General features: G+C 44.9%; 1 protein-coding gene across 2 annotated transcripts in view; it reads right to left on the bottom strand.

Annotated features, from left to right (window-relative positions):
- The window catches only part of efna5b (ephrin-A5b), an 82,228-nt gene extending 77,869 nt beyond the window's left edge, over nucleotides 1-4,359 (bottom strand). Inside the window, exon 1 of one of the 2 annotated variants that reach the window (XM_084024473.1) lies at nucleotides 3,222-4,359. In XM_084024473.1, coding sequence (XP_083880599.1) covers nucleotides 3,222-3,346 — 125 coding nt within the window. In that variant the 5' untranslated portion in view covers nucleotides 3,347-4,359. The remainder of the gene's footprint in view (nucleotides 1-3,221) is intronic. The other variant, XM_084024472.1, reaches the window with a different exon arrangement.
- Between the last annotated feature and the right edge of the window lie 14,296 nt (nucleotides 4,360-18,655).

The following is an 18,655-nucleotide window of genomic DNA, read 5'->3' on the forward strand; positions in this document are numbered from 1 at the left end:
GAAGAGAGAGAGAACAAACTAGCAGATAAAGGTGTTTCAAACACAAGAATTAGACAGTTTCTGGTTTCATGCAGGAGTTGATACATAGCAGTGGACTGAAGCCAACGAGACACCATGGAAATCCCCCCCCGAACCCCAACAACACAAACACCCAGCATGAGCCGTGGCTAAGATACACTAAACCAATACAGAAATCCATTCAGGTCAAACAATTGCTTGTAATTCTGACCAAACAGGAAATTCTAACCTGCGGAAAACATTTTTGTCGACTAAAGGTTTCACAAAGAAAAGTCCTGATTTGAGATTCCCCCATTCTTCCCTACGGCTAGTCTGAGCTGTGGACGTGGCAGGAGAAGCCCTTTCACTTATTTCGGTCTATGTCCAGTTCATACCCTCTCCAATCACCCTGAAAATAGTCAATTGAAAATTACGATTAACAGCTGTGACAAAGCTAGCAGGTTGGGGTCTTTTCATTTCTCTCAGAGCAAACAGAGCACAACGTATTCACGCTGATGTGTAACATCCAATTTGGGCACGACGATTTCACAGCAAAACAGATTCCGTAATCAAACCAAACTCAGAACTACTGTTCAGTGTGACGGACCATCATTTCAACAACATGAAGAGAAAGACAAAAATTATCTCTGGAGTTCCCTCCATCCTTGATGACCAATTACAATGTTCATTTAATGAACTTCCATCTCGCGTAGCGTCGGCTCAAATGTGCCTGTTTATTACGTGCATTTGTGGGGCGTTCACACAGTAAATTTGAACCTTTCAGTGCCACACCAGCTTTCTGTACAGCAGCCTAAGGCACGGAGAAAGGGGACTCGATATGTATTAACCGAGTCGTCAATGAGACAAGTTTGCTATCTCTCCGTCTCCCCCTCGCCTGCTGCTGTGTCGCCTTTCTGGCTTCCTGCCTCGAGTCAGAGGGGGGCGAGAGTCAAGCAAACTCAGAGCGGGTAGGAGAGAGTGAGTGGCGTTCGCTGCACTATAGCCTCTGTGAAACCTGTTTCCTTTCCTCGGGCGAGTCGGCGCTTCAGAAACGCACTGGGGCTCAGGAAGCTATCTATTTCTCCGATTTGACTTCAGACGCAAAGAGAGCAAAAAGGAAAAGACGCAACACGCATGCAGCCAAGCGGATCACAAAGTTCTTGTTTTCTCCCCTCTCACTTTCAGTGTCAGCGTGTTGGATAGGAGATTAAAAGATTTACTTAAATTTCCCCCCCCCCTTTTTTTTTTTACTAACTCCTGTTTTTTTTTTCCTTCACTGAAACTGAGAAAACTTGTCAGCACATCTGGAAGATATCAGGTTAACTGAGCAGCCAGTCAAGTCAAAACTTTAAAAAAAAAGTAATAATAATAATTAGTGTCTAATGAACGTCTATCAGCAGCAGTAATCTAGATTCAACTCAAAATTGTGTTTGCCTCTATTGAAGAAAGCAGTCTATAAATAAACAGCTGGGGAGAGACAGAGTAAAGACCTAGACCACAACAGTCATGGTCTATGGTATATCGGGACAGGGATCTAGGCACCCTGCGAGACCGGCCCCCGGCTTCAGGAGAGGGCTTACAGTCAGCCATCCGTTTGAACCCCTGACCACTAATTGCTTCAAGCAATAAATCATGTTTTCTAAAAACTTCAAACTGAATATAAATAGGTGTGCAGCAAATTCAGCATGTACCATTAATGGCTTTGTGCACACTTGGAGGCTAAGCTGAGGATTTTATCTGACGAAGACTAAAGTGCCGTTGTGGCGGTTGAGTGAAGGATCTCTGTAAACTCGGCCAGCAGTGTTTAGACATAATAAGCCGAGGGACGAGGCTGTACAGTCGGACACCGTGAGGGACTTTTAGTGGGAAACGCCGTCTGGACGGACTGAACGCCGAGGTCGACTCAAGTCTGTCCCGGCTGGAGGTGGACTAACAAACTTTTATTTTAAACTTTCTCTCTCGTGGCCCAACTAAGTCAACAGCACACAAAAATCCTCCCTTCACCACCAACAGTGCTGAGTCAAATGTAGTTACCATTTTATTAATATACCTGAAAAGTGACCACTTTTTCATTCCTAAAACATTTAACAATATTTAAATTAACTGTTTGAGTATTTGTATTTTACATATCGGTATCATGTAACGTGTGCATCCGGACATATAAATGAGTAACTACTAAATATGAAAAAAAAAAAAAAAAAAAAAAAATATGTTAAGTTTCATTTGGGGAAACGTCCATTTTAGAGTGAGACACTATCAAAAGTTTGGAACAGGGAAAGTCTGTGGTTCCCACAATTCACTCTTTCACAGTGTCAAACAATTACGCTATGATAGATTTAATGATCCACAATATGTTTGCATTATTTATTATTAATTTCATCAAAACCATGATCTCTAAAAAGCTATTTTTTTTCTCTTACTTTACAATAGTGTGATCCAAATGTCAGTGATAAAGTATCTGTGCTGCACACACACACACACACACACACACACAAAAGCTTCTGAACTTAACTAGAATGATTTAAATCTTGCTGAAGGAAACGTCTCCTCACTATCCAAGAGGTGATTCAAGAATTATTTAACATTAATAGTAAGAAAAAAGAAAATCACCATAACGAACTTGGGGCTTACTCACATACGACTTTGTCTGCCATGGTGCCTTTAGAATAATCACGAAGAACTGTGCCGTATGCCCAACAATTGATAATAGCTGTAGTGAATTTGACGAAGGAGCGTTATGTGATTTCATTTAGAATCGCTTTGACCCACAATTTTAACTTTTCCGAAACAAGCCTATCTGATGAGAAACATTTAAAAGCACATTTGTGGTGATTGTTGGGACTAGTTAGACGCTGCTGTTAATACCCAGTGAGCCCCTGTAGCTACCTACAGCTTGAAAAACAACGAATGTCCTCATGTGGACACCGTTGACAGCGGGTGCAGCACCGGACGATGGATGATACGCCCGGGCCTTATGGATCTATAGTTTGGGACGCGCTGACAATGAGAAGGAAATAAGACACTGTAGCCCCGTTTTTTCTCTCTTTAAAAAAAAAACTCCTGTTAATAGCCTCGGCTACCTACAGCTACTGGCAGTCTGCCCTCACTGCGGAGAACAAACACCGATGTGGTCCAGCGGACCTGCGGACCCCCGCGGTTCATGCAGATGCGCGGAAGGAGACGGAACACCCGCCGACTCTCCCGGCCGGCGCGAGGACACTTACTTGGCGTTGGTGCGGTTCCAGAAGACGGCGTAGCGGTCCGCCACCACTTTGGAACTGGGCTCCTGGCTAAATACACACGTCAACAGCACCAGGCAGAAGAAGATGACCATTTCCATTTGCAGCATCACTACGGTGAAACTTCGGCACGTATTCCTCTTCGGTCGGTCGGGTTCCGGTGCAGTCAGTCGAGCTGTTTGCGGGGCGCTTCAAACCGGGACAGGTGAAACGCTCGGTCTCGTTCACATGTGGCCGCGCGTCGCCGGACGCAGTTCGCGAATGCTAAGCAAGTACGAATGCGCAAAACATGGGGAGGGGGGGAGAGAAAAAGGCGAGAACGCGACCGTTCGAATAGGGGGAGAGGGGGAGACACTTTGGGTGACAGTTGAACAGGTTGACGGAGGTCGACGCGTCGCCGTGTCGCCTCTCGGATGCAGGTTCGGATGAATCGCAGTTTTTTTTTTATGTCACGCGGAATGACACGAAAAGCGCGAGCGGCGCGCACGAATGCGCAGCTACGACAACAGGCAGTGTCCCGGCGGCGGTGTGGTAACGTCCTCCCCTGATACGGGGAGCTGCTGGATGTGGCCTGCGTGTCAGGGCGAGTGACAACTGCCGAGCACTTCTTCTTCTTCTTCTTCTTACTCCAAAGCGCGCGCGCGGGGGGGGATTAGTCAGTCCACGGTGTGATGGAGAAAAGAGAGAGAGGCTCAATGTGTCCAATGACGCCGTGTGGCGCATCAGATGTCCATGTTCTCCGTGCAACTTTTTAAAGCCATACAGTCAGATGGATGGTAATGTTTCGTCTTCGGCGTGTAAAAAAAGAAGACTGTTATCCCTCTTCTGCGATTAAACCGGAGGTGTCACACGGCCGAGGCGGGGAGGAGTCCTTCTCGGTGTCGGCGGTGCGTTTTCTCCTGCGCTTCTCTCCGTGGAGACGCTCGTTTATGTCCGCGTCCCGAAGTCTCGTCCTCATATAGAAGTCATCGTAAAGCGTGGGGGGGGTTGTTGTTGTTTTTTCTTTTTTTAAAGATGAAAGAAAAAAATCTCTGGCGTTGTCCCACGTGTGTCTTTCCTCTTTCTGATGTTTGGGTGTTTGAAGACGCTAGGACACGCCGGAGAGGTGAGGGCAGAGGCGGGCAGCTCCAGACGCCGACTGAGAGAGTGGGTTTGGTTACGGCGGAGCGGGGGATAGTCCCATTGGTTTGAGACGATTTCAATGGGCGTCACACGACCAAAGCCAAGCCCCTCCCCCCGCCTAAAACCGAGCTAATTCAATTACCCAGAGGTAGAGCTGGAAGGGGACGAGGGGGACGAGGGGAGGGGGGGGGGGGGGGGAGAGGTGCACAGGACAGGGACAGCTTTTAGGAACTCCACTGTCAGATCCGACCGATACGAGCGCGCGGCGCTATTTAATTACATGCAAACGGACTTGTTACTCCCTCCGTTTAATTGAACTCAATTAAAATGTGCTATATTCTAAGAATAAGCCTGAGCTTGGACGATAAAAACGCGCAGTGATAATAATATTAATTAAAAAAAACATATTTTGGCGGAGGGTGATGGCTATGTAGATGCGACCGGGGCCAGCCTGTTGCGGGGAGCGGACTGGGGGGGAGGGGGTGTGCCGCTCCAGCGCCTGGACGCCCCGCCGTGGCGAGCGGGCGGGATGGCTGACTCAAAAACGGCCACAAATGTCGAGTGCGCCAGGGGGACATGCGTCTGTCGTCGCCTTAAATCAGCGAAGGATTTATGAAACGTTATAAAAAAATAAAAAAAATGAGCAGCAGGCCTGAATTCAGGTGGGAAATCCCAAACGAAAATAACCGTAACGTGAATTCATGCTGACACAATGTGCAGAACGTCTGGGGCAAATGTATAATGACCTGGCCTTATGGCATGTTTCACAAAAAGTCTATTTCTCCAGATTTAGGACTGTGAGGTGGAATAATCGGTTGTCTGTGTGTGTGTGTGTGTGTGTGTGTGTGTGTGTGTGTGTGTGTGTGTGTGTGTGTGTGTGTGTGTGTGTGCGCGTGTGTGTGTGTGTGTGTGTGTGCGCGCGCGTGCGTGCGTGCGTGCGCTTGTGTTTGTGTGTGTTTTAAAGATGACAAATATATATATTTTTAAAGACATGTGAACTTAATTAGGCATGTGAACTTTGAGGGCAAGAGTAATTGTATATCTCAACAAATTGAGGTTGCAGTAAAGTGCAAGAACGCCCACAGTATAGGGAATTGAAATATAAAGCTAAAAATAATATGGATGGTAAAGTTATAGAATAAATAAATATAAACATTAAATCTAAAATGTTTCAGATTATAAAGAGCCTTTTGAAGATTATTATGCTCTTCTTTATATCTTCTTAATTTTTCTGTCAGCCAATATAAAATATTTTAATTTTACATCAATAATGAATCTTTGTATGGTTAAAAAAAAAACAGATGCATGCTAGTTAGTTTTAAATGCCTAACGTGTGTGTGTGTGTGTGTGTGTGTGTGTGTGTGTGTGTGTGTGTGTGTGTGTGTGTGCAACAGGTGCTGTTTGACGTCAAAGGAGAGAGAAGCAGTGGGAAGACAGAAGGAGGGAGGAAGGGGTGAGAGGGCAGCTTATATTTTAAGATAATTCTCTTGACCTCTTCCCATGGACTATTGTGAACTCAGGCCCATTCACTTCCAGCTATCACCACACACAGGCAACACACACACACACACACACACACCAGGACCACCACACAAACTCCAGCGATCATTATCACGTACTCACAGCATTTTTTTGCAATGCTCACACACACACACGCACGCACACACACGGACACACACACACAAAATCCTATCCCCTACCAGGGGAGGAGGGGTGGGTAGGTCAGCTTGGAGGTCAATGAACATGGCTGTTTTCACACCCACTTTACAGCCATGACTGCATTCCTCTCCTGCTGCGTCCCATCTCTTTCTCTCTCACACACACACTCACTCACATACAAATACTTGATAACAAGCATATATGACTGACTGGAGTGCACAGCGTGTACCCCCAGCTGCTTTCATTTTCTCGGGCATGGAAACACAGCTTTCCCTCCCCATCTCCTTCCCTTAACCCGCTGTCACCATCATCGTGGGCTGCGTTGATTACTTCTCTTCCCGGGCTTATTTTCTCCCTCGCCCCCGTCCACATGCGCCAGCAGAGCGGCGCAAAGATGCCTCAAACTCTATTTCCACAGAAAAGCTGGGTGGTTTTTTTTTTGGATTTTTGTTGTTTTGATTGATTAGTGAGGAGGAAATCGATACTGACATGGGCTGTCAGCAATGAGATGATGTGTTTTTCGAATAGGATGAAAAGGTGACAGACAGACACACACTTATTTCTTCTCTCTTTGCTCTTGCTCTTAAATCTCTCATCTTTTTAGCTCCTTCGTCACAGATTGTTTATATTCACGTCGTATGCACACAGCGTACTGAGCCTCGTCTTTCCCACTAAAATAGTATTTAACTCTGAGGTTTTATTGTCCAATTCAATTTTGGTCGTGATGCCTTTTTGATACAGGGTAACTGGCTTCATCAAGAGCTTTAATGTGAGTTATAGAAGTCATTCTGGCCAAAATGACAAGTGTCTGGCTTCAAGCCTGAGATTTTCCTCCTCTCACACAGCCAGGGTCACAGCAGGGTGAGCTGGGAAGGCTGGTGACTGACTGACTGACTGACTGACTGACTGACTGACTGACTGACTGTGTGCTGTTTTCTTTTTTTTTTTAAACGTTATTGTTCTTTTGCCAAGTGCACAATTAGAGACCGCATCACAACACAGACTCATTAAAAAGATGTGAAAATTCGGTATGTCGGGTGTCAACACGGCAGGTCAGTCGTGCCAACAGGTAATTAGGGACATGAAAAGCAAAAAAGAGCCCTTTGAACAAGTTCTCTTGAAAATATCTGTCAATTAGCGGTGTGTGTGACAGCGGCAAAAACATGTCATACTGTTTGGCAAAGCATTAATTAAAACTAATCTAATCACCTTCCCTCAATTGAGATCTTTTGTATCCATTAGAGGTGAATTTGTCGTTGTGTCGAAAGACATATATGTGAAACAAGGACAAAGTGTCGCCTTGAAGGTAAAACGGCTTGCTTTTAATACTATAAACTGTTAAAAAGGAAACACGGTTGGAATAGAAATGAAAAGGAATTTACCAGAGGAGTCGCCCCCTGATGGCCATTAGAAATAATGCAAGTTTAAGGCTCTTCCATGTTGGCTTCAATTTTCAGAACCGGAGGGTTCCACCTGGATATGTCAAGCGGAGATCAAAGTAATGATCTATTCAGACAGCGTAGCACCAAGTCTCATTGATATACACCTCACACATCCATAAATATGATGCTCTCTCACAAGCCCGGGCAAAGGGATAGTTGTCAGTTAGAATTACTGAGAGCAACGTGCATGCATTGTGCCCCGTAACCCCCATTCACACTACCCCATTCGCAGATTAGGCTGGGTTACATATGAGGAGAAAATAGGTTTTCACCCCTTCAGAGCACAGGTATGAAAATGTCATGGCCATTTGCGAGGATAATGATCATATTTCTCCTTTATGGAGCTAGAGGCAGGCTGAGGAGTTAAAATGAAGCCTGTGTACCTGTGTATCTTCATAATTTGAAGGAGTCGAGTTTGACAAACCATTAAATGCGCACATCTTACACCTGAAATCACACGTTTGCCAGTCAGAATGAAACCCCCGAGCGTAGCATACCAAATGCTAGCGTCTGTATCCTGTATATTCATAAACTTGACACAAGCCTTTCTCATTACATCTGAGCTCATCGAGAACATTACCTCCCTTCTCCGTCTCGCTGCCTCGCTCGCTCTTAATTCTCCGCTGCCTCCCTCTTTCGAATGCATATTAGATTAAAGATTTTATTGTCACACTCAATGCACTTAGAGCGGTGGCAAACTAAATCACGGGGAGACAGCATGTCATAGAAGAGACACCTTGGGTTGACTAAGTCATGACGAGCCAGCACAAATCGATGAGAGGGACTAATCGGATGTATCTGCTGGGACGGGGGCCTGCCCTGAATCCAAATGATGGACAACAGATGGGGGACTGATGTTGCCATTAATACACCATCAGTGCAGTAGACAGGCCGACGTAAGGACAAGGGCTTCCTATTCAATGAGGAATCAGGTTTTCAATACAACCAAGGTCCTTCTATTAAGGGAAAGCAGGAATCTACAGCTGTGATGGTTTACCTGTGTTTCTGCCGGCCAAAGAGAGAGAGAGAGATGAAGACAAAGTTTGTGTGACTGTTCTCCTGTCTGGGTGTAGGCCTACTTATGAGGACCACATATACACACAAGGAACGACGGATAAGGGAGCTGTTGCTCCTACAGGTCTAGTATTTAAGTAAGATCCAACCCCATGTGACTGTAAAGATAATGATACTGAAATATAAAATACTCATATGAGCATTTTCTTTATTAAGTATGATTACGCTTTAACAACTTGGATAAAGTTTGGGTTTGGTTAAAACTGCAGGTCCACCCCTGAGACGTAGTTGCAAAAAGCAGGGAAGGAAGATGGACTATTTGTAGAAGATATGCACGTTATAGGCCTTTATTTTAAAAAAAAACAACGACCTTAAATAACCATAGATTTAAGAAGGAGTTGCGTTCAAAAGAACTGGAATAATTTCCTGTCCTTACTTACTATTATTATTATAGGTGAGTGCATTATTATTCGCCTGGAAGGATTTCCAATTGTTTCCAGACTTTATGCTAAGCTAAGCTAACTAGCTCCTACGTTATTTACTGCACATACACAAACGTTGTTGATCTTCTCATCTAAATATTTGCAAGAATGTCTATCCTAGGAAATATCCTACTATGTCTGGAATTAATTTCCTCCCTCAATCCCCCAAATTGCACAGAATGTATTGGCCCTCACTACAGGAAGGTCCATTCGAGGAGGGCATAGCGAGCAAGCATGTGCTCTATGTACATACATATCACATATCTGGAGTTCAAATCAATCACGCACGTCTCTGAGAGAGTTTGGCTTTTAAAGTCTCGACTCTTATCTTGCATCACAAAGTAAATATTCCCGAAAAAGCAGTTTTACTTTCTTGGATGAATGAGAATGTCCACGCAGGCATGTTTCTCCAGGGGGGGTTGGACATGCCATCAGCTGATAAAGAATTAATAAGAACATTCCTCATTCTTCAGCTGGATGTTATCAGCTACGGCTGGTGTGAAAACAGTTGTTTTATGTCCTGACCTACGCCCAGTTCTTCAGCAACCTTACAGTAATGTCATCTGTTTTTTTTCCCTCTCCCATTCTGTCCACAGTTAAATGAACAAAGGCTCACACGCACACAAACACACACACACACACACACACGTACACACACACGCAGACAGACAAAAAACACAAACAGCCCCCAGCCCCAGTAGTATAAATGTTTATCTGGCCTGCGACAAAGCGGTTTGTTTCCTAATGTCTATGTGTGATGCATTATATTGTGCGATATTTTATCACACCATGCAGTAACGACATCAGCTCCAGCTGTGTGTGTGTGTGTGTGTGTTCCCAACTTCACTGTGAAACAAATTGTGTCGTCCTGTGCTCGTGCACATACGTGCCACACTACGTACGTGCACCCCTCTTTGTGTGTGTGTGTGTGTGTGTGTGTGTCCTGGTTATATCACCTACAGCAGCGTCGAGTTACTTTTTATTGTTGTTTTAAACCAAACTCTCCCCATTTATTACCATTAAGTGTATTACTTCTAGTGGGCCAACGCAGGGTTAATGATAAAGAGTACATCGTGCGGTGGCATTTTATCCTTAGATCTAATTCAGAGAAGTCTAACTTATCCTCATTACAGGGACCTGCAGAGGAGCAAATGACAAATCACAGTGTGCGATAATAAAGGTGACACTGTGAAAATCCCTTGGCTGGGATCCATCTCATCATTATGAGAGCATTATGAATGGATGTAATAAAAGTGAATTAAGACAGGACACCGCTGATATAGATATTATGAGCACATTGTCCCTTCCCTAATGCGAACGGTGCTTCAGCAGGCTTCTGCAATAAGGGCCTCAATTTGGAGAGGCTATCCTCGACTACTGAGTAATACTTACACACAATCGCAAGCAAAAAGCTGGGAGGAGAGAGGGTGGGCAACTATCGACTTCTCCTTTTGTACCCTCGCTGCTCTTTCATTATAGCAATGAATGTAGAAAAGCCTTAGATATTCCTGGCTACGGTGTGCAACGCAGCAGTCATTCGGCTGTACGGGGCCTCACGTCTCTCTTTGAAGTCCCAGGAAGAAATTGATGTTCCACTGTCCCTTTATGACTCTTCTGTCGAAAAGGAAATATAGATTCATAGGCCCAGGACAAAGCTAATAGCCAGACTTGTTCAAAGCAAAGGAGCAGAATAATAGTGCTGTGTGTCAGTTCAAGCCAAAGAACATTAATCTCTTATTAATACCAGTTGATTCTCTTTTCAAACTGTACTTTCTCTGCTTCTGTCCGCTCTCTGTCTCTCTCTCTCTCTCTCATCCTCTGGCGGGCGTTGCTCTGTGGAAAAGGCCACCACTGAAGAGCTCAGCGATACATCATTGATGAGGGTACAATAGCATTAGTGTATGCTTAGCCTGCTAATTCTCACTGCCATTATGGAAAGTTTTATAACCGGGCCCATTTGTAATTCTGCACATAAAAGGATAAGCTGAGATTCCCGGCTTGCGAGAGGGGGCTTACGACGCTGATCAAATTAAGATCATTTTCTCCCAACAGGAACACCTGATAATGAGAAATACAATTGCCACTGAGAGCATCACTGACAGGCTATTGACAAAGAGATTTGCCCTGCGGTATTTATGAGGAGGTATTTGTTATGCATCTGCAGATATTCCAGCTACGGGCTATCCATTTTTTCATACGCAGTGCCCTTTTTCTTTTCCAAAGGCGTTACCACAAACATCAAATTTCAACAAAAAAATAACGTCACTTAACGTGTATTTATTAGCGAATCTTGGCCCCATTGTGTCAGTCATACATCCCCGACTGTGTGTATGAACGTGAGTGTTTCACGTCTCCCAGACGCCACACTAATCCTCCCTCTCCAGATATCACTCAGTTACTGAGATAGACCATTTCCCTCTCATGTTCTTAGTAGTTTGTCTTTTCTTTTTTTTGTAATGGAAGGAATGTAGTACACATAAGAGCCCGGGGTAAACTCGCATCTGATTTCAACACACGCAGAAGTCATTACGATCACACGCAGCAAAGGAGTCATGTTTTAATGCTCGTGCACACCTTAACACACGCAGACGTAGAAGGGCTCCCATGCATAATCACAGACATAAACATAGAGGCATGAAAGTACAGCCTTTGGAAATTATGGGTTGGAAACACTCAGGTTTTCTTTCCTCGGGAAAATGTTTAGAGTGATCGCAAGTGAAGGCAAAGCGAGAAACCGCGTTATTAAGGGTCGGCCTGCGTTTAGAATAATGAAGATACGGCGTTGTGACATCCAGCTCACATACCTCGCGCTACGTACACAAACACGCCGCAGTGACTTACGGCTTTCCATTTCAGGAGGCGATGCCCACACCTGCGTTGTGATGTCATCAGTTTCCCCTCCTCAGTTCTTTATGAAATATGATGGCGTCATTCGGCACGCCTGTCCGATGATACGATCCAGGGAAATGTGAGGTCACTGCAGTTTCCCCCAAATGTAACATCAATCACAACGGCTTCCAGAAAAACACCCAAAGGGCGGTGCTGTGTTCGGACTGTATCGGCACCGTCTAAACACACGGATCAGGAAAAATAGGGTCAATGGCTTTTTCGATTTAATCACAGTGTCGACCTTATATTATTACAGCGTGACACTTTAATTAGCATCAGTGGAACATACGTACATCTGTTCAAAATGTGAAGTGTCTGCCAAGTTATAAAATGATTAAAAAAAACACTGTCTCACTTAGCTCTTTGGATTCATGTGAGATTAAAGATAAGTAGCATTTTTCAATGCGCTTATCACCACAGACAAATATGTACTCACAAGTATCTGCATGGTTAGATAGCGGAGAAATCAGATCATGTGCTTGTTTGGACTACTTTTGGAGTACTTTTGATTTGGGTTAGCTGACAGTCACATAAAGCATCATTCACATTAGGAAACCCAACCATCCTTGTGTGTGATAAGTGTCAGTACTGCACATCCAACCCCCCGACTCTCACACCTGCCAGCCAGCGGGGCCGGGAGCACACAGAGCGGCCGACGTGTTTGACTAATACCAACTTGTCAGCACCATGTATCCCTGCAGCTCAGGATATTGGAGCAATTACCTTCATGCAGCATCCCCTCGGAGCACGGGGGTCGTCGGAGCCCAATTCATCTGCGGGACCCAGTCAAACAGACCTAACATCGCCAACGCCGACTTGTTAGGGAACAAGGAGCCTGTCATAATTAGCGGTGACATTTGCTGACAGAGAGGCCAAGCAGGCCCGGCCTCCGCTGAGATGTTTCAGCGTAGAGGAAGAGAGAGAAAGGGGGAGATCTATCAGATAGGGGGAGATCTTTCACCATCCTCTCAAATGGATGCCACTGCCTGAGGGGCCATTGTGCCAATCAGCAACTTTTTTCGGACTAAATCATTTGCATCATAAACAGTCTCTGGCGGTGTGCTGCGAATTCATTTGTTGTTCAGTGAAACACCGGAGTGACAAACAAGGTTAAAGCACCACCAAAGTTATGCAAAAGAGAACTATTCTGTTATGATTGGTTTTAGACTTTTCTTTTTTTTTGCAAAAGCCCACCGAGGAGCCCCATAACATACAGCACACGCTTCTGAAGTTATGTAGCTCAAAAATAATCGTTGATCGTCCCGTCCATTTGAATCCTAGACCACCAAAATCCAAAAAAAAAGAGTTTCCCCTTCTTCTCCTTTTGCCCTTCTGACTCCTTTAACAGTAGTTAAAAGCGATTATTCAAGTGGTGCTGCGGCTGGCAACTCCGGCGACAAGTATTAACAGTTGCAGATCCTGCTAATTGTCAACCCACAGGGGAGCAGGGATGATAATGGCCCTCTCTATTTTGAAATCTTCACCTGTTTTTCTCCCTCCTGCCTCCTCAAACAGCACCAGCTCCGTGGGTGGACCAGAGTGAGAGCGGTGTGTAAGCTCCGTGGCGTCTGACTGATAATGCACGGATGAGCGTGTTGGTATTGTTAGCCTTGTGTTTCTCTGCGTGGGATCCAGAGAGGGATGACAGTGGAAGATCGCTACAGGAAACAGGAATGTTGACTGTCCGTTTTCACTCCGAAATACTACATGCATGTGAAAGATAATGTGTCCATTAAAACAGCCACAGGATACTTTAAACGTAATGATGATGATGTGTAATACTTGGGATCCGGAAGAAAAACTCCCATAATCGCTTTTAAGACCACGAAACAAAACATTGTCACCGTTCAGACGATACATTTGCTCAGTTTTCGTGTAGTTTACAAGTTCACGCAGGACCAAATAGCGAGCATTTTTGTATCCCGCCGTGCTTTGCCTGGAGGCAGAAATGTAACACGCATCCCGCTAAATATATGTTGTGCAAAAGAGCCTCGCATCACCCGTTTCTCTGGCATGTGTCACGTCTGAGCAGCGCTAACACAAAACAGATCCCCCCTCTTGTCAGTCACGCTCACATCATAAGGAAACGCGGCGATGAAGGGAGACGGATGGAGCTTTGTCTCAAAGATGAATGAGCACGAGCGTGTCGTGATTTGCTCACCGTCTGCCACCCATGAAGCATGTTCACTTTCTCACCTGTATCATTGTTACTTTCTGCCTCTCTCTCTCTCTCTCTCTCTCTCTCTCTCACTTCCTTGCTCGGGGCAGAACATGGGACCACCTGCCACCGGTGGGGCAGGAACACATGCAACAATGACAGCTCGCCTATGGATTCGTAGACTACTGCAGGCCCTTGAGGACCTGTGGTGAAGAGGGAGAGCAACGTGAGAGTGAGAAGAGAGGAAGTCAGTTAATTATGCAAATCACACGATGAACTTTGACCTATATGTCGCGTAGTAATTGGTAATTTACAGTGACATGTATGATACAGTAATGCTGTCACGACTTTGGTTCTTGGTTTTTTATCGTGAAATGGAGAATTGTTTTCGGAATAAAATATCTCAAACTATCTAAGAGGTAAATGCCTCTAAGTAAAACGGTGATGGGCGGTGACTGCAGCTATCGGAGCCCAGTTCCACGATAACAACAGTTTGTAAAACATCCAAGCTGATTAATCTGTCAAACTCTAATCAGAAAACACCCATTTTGTACATTAAGAAACAATTTTGACGTCCCGTTGATATAAAGGCTCCCTCGGGTCTTTTAGAAAAGAAAAAACAACCTGTTTTATGTATATGAATAACTTTTTGAACTCTATTGTTCCCCTCTGAGTTGAAATGAATTACTGCCATGATGCATTTTATTGCATCACATACATTTTCATTAATTGTGTAGCACGAACGCCCAGCTCGAATATTAACCCAATCCATTACAATAGGTGATGGGTTGTTTTGCACATTGTCGGGCCCTCTCTTGCTCTTCCCTTCGCCCGTCTACGTAAAACCGAGCGCAGACTGACAAACCTGGGGGAGATTTATCGCCTGTTCCATTACAGACTTGACACAGGATATATTTCAGATAGGCTCTCTGTGCCGGTGAAACAATAGCCCGTCAGACACGTCATGTCTGATGTTGTTTTTTCTGGTATTAAGTAGTATCAGCTGGGGGATTTTCCTTCTGGTGCTCTGAGGGTCCTGCAATCCTTGTGTGACTGTTCAGTTGAGACAAGTGCTTGCTGTAGGAAAGTGTGTGTGTGTGTGTGTGTGTGTGTGTGTGTGTGTGTGTGTGTGTGTGTGCGGGGATATATACTCCCTTTGAGGGTCTACCATGTAGGCATGACAGCACCGGCAAGATAAAGGGGAGACGAAAATAGAAAGAGACAGAGAATGAGGCAATATATATGGAAGATATGGACAAAGCTTGATTCTGAGACAAGAGATCCCCTTTGAAAAGTCTCTGATCATAAATTAAACATATGCATCTTAATAACGCTGCATGGAGAAAATAGCACCACCCTGGATGGGATCCGCGGTGGCTTTCTGAAGTCGTAGTGAACACCTCCTACAAGGGCAGAATACATGAACACCCCCAACAAGGGCTGCATCCACATCTCAGGGCTGTGGATGAATAGGAGATGACAGAGTGAGGAGGGTTTGGTGGAGAGGGTGGGGGGGGGTTATTGTTTTGGAAGGCCAACAAATAATGGCAAAAAGTTAGACAATGAAGGAGGGTCATTAAAGGGAAAAACACTAAGTCATGGGGAAGGATGTGATCTAAGGCCTTAAAAATGCCATTAAATTCAGATTTTTTCTTTTCATACAAACTTTTTTTTTTCTTCTTGCAATGTTGTCGCTTGAGTTTCCGAGGTTTGCTGAGGTTTCTGCAGCCTCAGGAAACAGAAACAAACAATGTGATTCACACGGACTGCTAAACTCTCGACCTTACATGAAACACGTGCTGGAGTCGAGCGTCCATATTTTGACATGCTTTTCTTTCCGTCATGAGCACGTAGTCGTATACACGACAGATGCGTTGCTGTTACCGTTTGTTGTCTTCTCGTCTTCCCACTCGATCTGTGCACCTGTCGGGGTGTGTGTGTGTGTGTGTGTGTGTGTGTGTGTGTGTGTGTGTGTGCACGTCGGAGAGTACGGGTTGTTTTGTGTGCACACAGTGACGCTCGTGCGAAAAGCTGCAGGAGCAGACAGATCGGAGCTCTCTGCACAGTGGTGCCAGAGGCAAACCATTAATTAAGCAAAGAGATGGAAATTGACCCAGCTGGTGGTACGGCGCATACGCATGAAAAAGCTCAGAGTGCACGCCCACATACAATCTGCACAATCACGTGTGCTCACATAGCCGACCCCACCAACCACAAAAACATGCACACACAAACTCCTGCATGCATACAGGCCAAAAGAATCTACACTGATGAGAGTCTGTCTGCAGGTGAGAAACAATTAGTCCGTGAGCGAGGAAACGCTTAACGATTTCCCCTTCCTCGTCTAACTGCGTCTACTTTTTGTGCTCGTGAGTGTTTAGCTGCATGAAGCCATCTTTAAAACAACTCCAAACCCCCCTCTGTTCCACAATCGAACTTGCCGTTAAAATATATGTGCGCGGTTGCATGGACGGGCCCGCGTGCATGGAGCTAACGATTGGTCGTGAAAAGAGAGATTTTTTTTTTTTTTAACGGCCTTGGCTGTGGGGCTCCCAGCGAACCACTGGGGCTTTGGTTTATCTCTGACTTTACATCTTTGTTCCATTCATCATGTCAAAGACTGATAGTGAAAAGCTTTACTCGCACGGGCTGCTCTGCCACGTTTTCTACCTGCCTACCTCTACCTCTCTGCGTCTCACACACACACACACACACACACACACACACACACACACACACACACAGTCAAACGGAGGAAAAGAAGTTAAATCAGGTTGTTTAGATTGGCTGTCTCAGAGTAAATCCTCAGTCCTGGACCCTATGGAGTGAGGTCATGGAAGAGCAGTCAATATGGATTAAGGCAAATTGCTGGGTTGTCTATGAGAGTCGAGACAAGCAAAGGAGAGGAGAGGAGAGGAGAGGGGAGGACTTATACAATAAATACCAACAGTAGAGAAGTAAAAATACGCACACATACATACACACTCTGTCACAAAATCTGCATGCATGATGATAAAAAAACCTTAAGACATAGTCCCACTTAACCTTTACCCTCACAGTTTTACCCTGCACACCTTCATGCACAGCACCCACGCAGACACGACAAACAATCCTACACCCAATGTGCAAAGTGAAAAAAAATGAAGCTGTTATAAACAAATCTCCCTGCAGACACAAGCATTTTCTCTCTCACTTCCTCACACACACACACACACCTTCTGTTTCTGATTATCTGGGCATCATGAGATGTTTTTTGAGGGTGACATGTCCAAAGATCTGTCACTCTTAACTCTTTCAACTGCCCCGCTGGAATGTGGTGCGTTATAGAAAAAAAAAAAAAGAAAAGAAGAAGAAAAAAGATTGGTGCCCGTGCTGTCTGTGCTTCACACGTTCACAAAGCTCCATAATGGTAATTACTCTTCACATCATGATGGGAACATATGCAGCCACTGAATGGCCAACAGATGTGGCCTGATAATCCGGAGGATTTTTGAGATGAAGATCATTCTAACCTAGCCTTGAATACACAATCACCCTCCTTTTGAGGATTAGCACCACTCTGTTTTCACTGTTCCGTCGTGGCATTTCTCACATGTCATGTATGGGTTCGGTTATTTCTGTAACCGAGGAAAGATGCATCCCGAGAGTTAATTTGCACTTTCCATTAAGGGTATAGTAGTTCAATGCCACTTTTTTTTTTTTTATAAATGAGCTACTAATACATTTTTCTCACAGGGACATGATTGCAGTTTGAAGAGACAGCAGAAAAAGTAATCTGCCTGACCTTATCTTGTCCGTATCTGTCCTCTCATTTTGCCCTTTTATCTGAGTATAGGAGGGCTGTTCTAGCTTGTTTTTCTTGGCCAGTGCTGCCATGATTTCCTTATGTTTCCTGTTATTGCTGTAGTCTTTCCCATCTTCCCCAACTCTAACCCGCAGAACACTCCGCCACATTGAGACAAGGCTGGAAAATCAGAAGTTTACCCAGTGTAACCCACATGTTTAGTCCATGACAAGAAACAAATGACACATTGCCATAAAGCTAGATAGATAAGTGAGTGCATGAGGTGATCAACAATTAGACATGATAATAATTACATGTTACAGGTTATCCAGTGCAGGTGGGCATGTTTACCCCCCCTCGTCACAGAAGGAGGATCAAACTACCGTCACCGAATCCTAACCTGGACAATTAAAGGATCACATGCTAAACCGGCCCTCCATCAGCATGTGACTGACATCGTGCCACAATCCTCAGGAAGGGCCTTGGGCTCCATGGAGTAATATCCATTACCCATCAAGCACCGTGGCAGCCCTGGGCTGCCCGTCACAAATGAAACCATCTGCCTCCTCCATCTGCACTCATTTTGTTCATTATTCTTGGGCCAGCAACAGTGCTTCCATCCTCCTCCTCCTCCTCCTCCTCCTCCACACCTCTCTTACACACCTCCTACTGCAATTACGCAGCATGCTTATTTAAAGACATGTTTGCATATTTATGCACAATCGTCTCGTCTCCGTGTCGTATTCTGTATTATTATGTTGTCACAGCCTTTAAATCCCATCATCTTTCCTCCATGTGATATCTTGCGTGTGGTCATTCATAAAGTAGTGCTGTGAGTGTGTGTGTGTGTGTCTTTCAACGTCTTAATA

Source organism: Eutrigla gurnardus (assembly GCF_963514095.1).
Source record: "Eutrigla gurnardus genome assembly, chromosome: 13".
In the NCBI taxonomy this organism is placed as follows: Eukaryota; Metazoa; Chordata; class Actinopteri; order Perciformes; family Triglidae; genus Eutrigla; species Eutrigla gurnardus.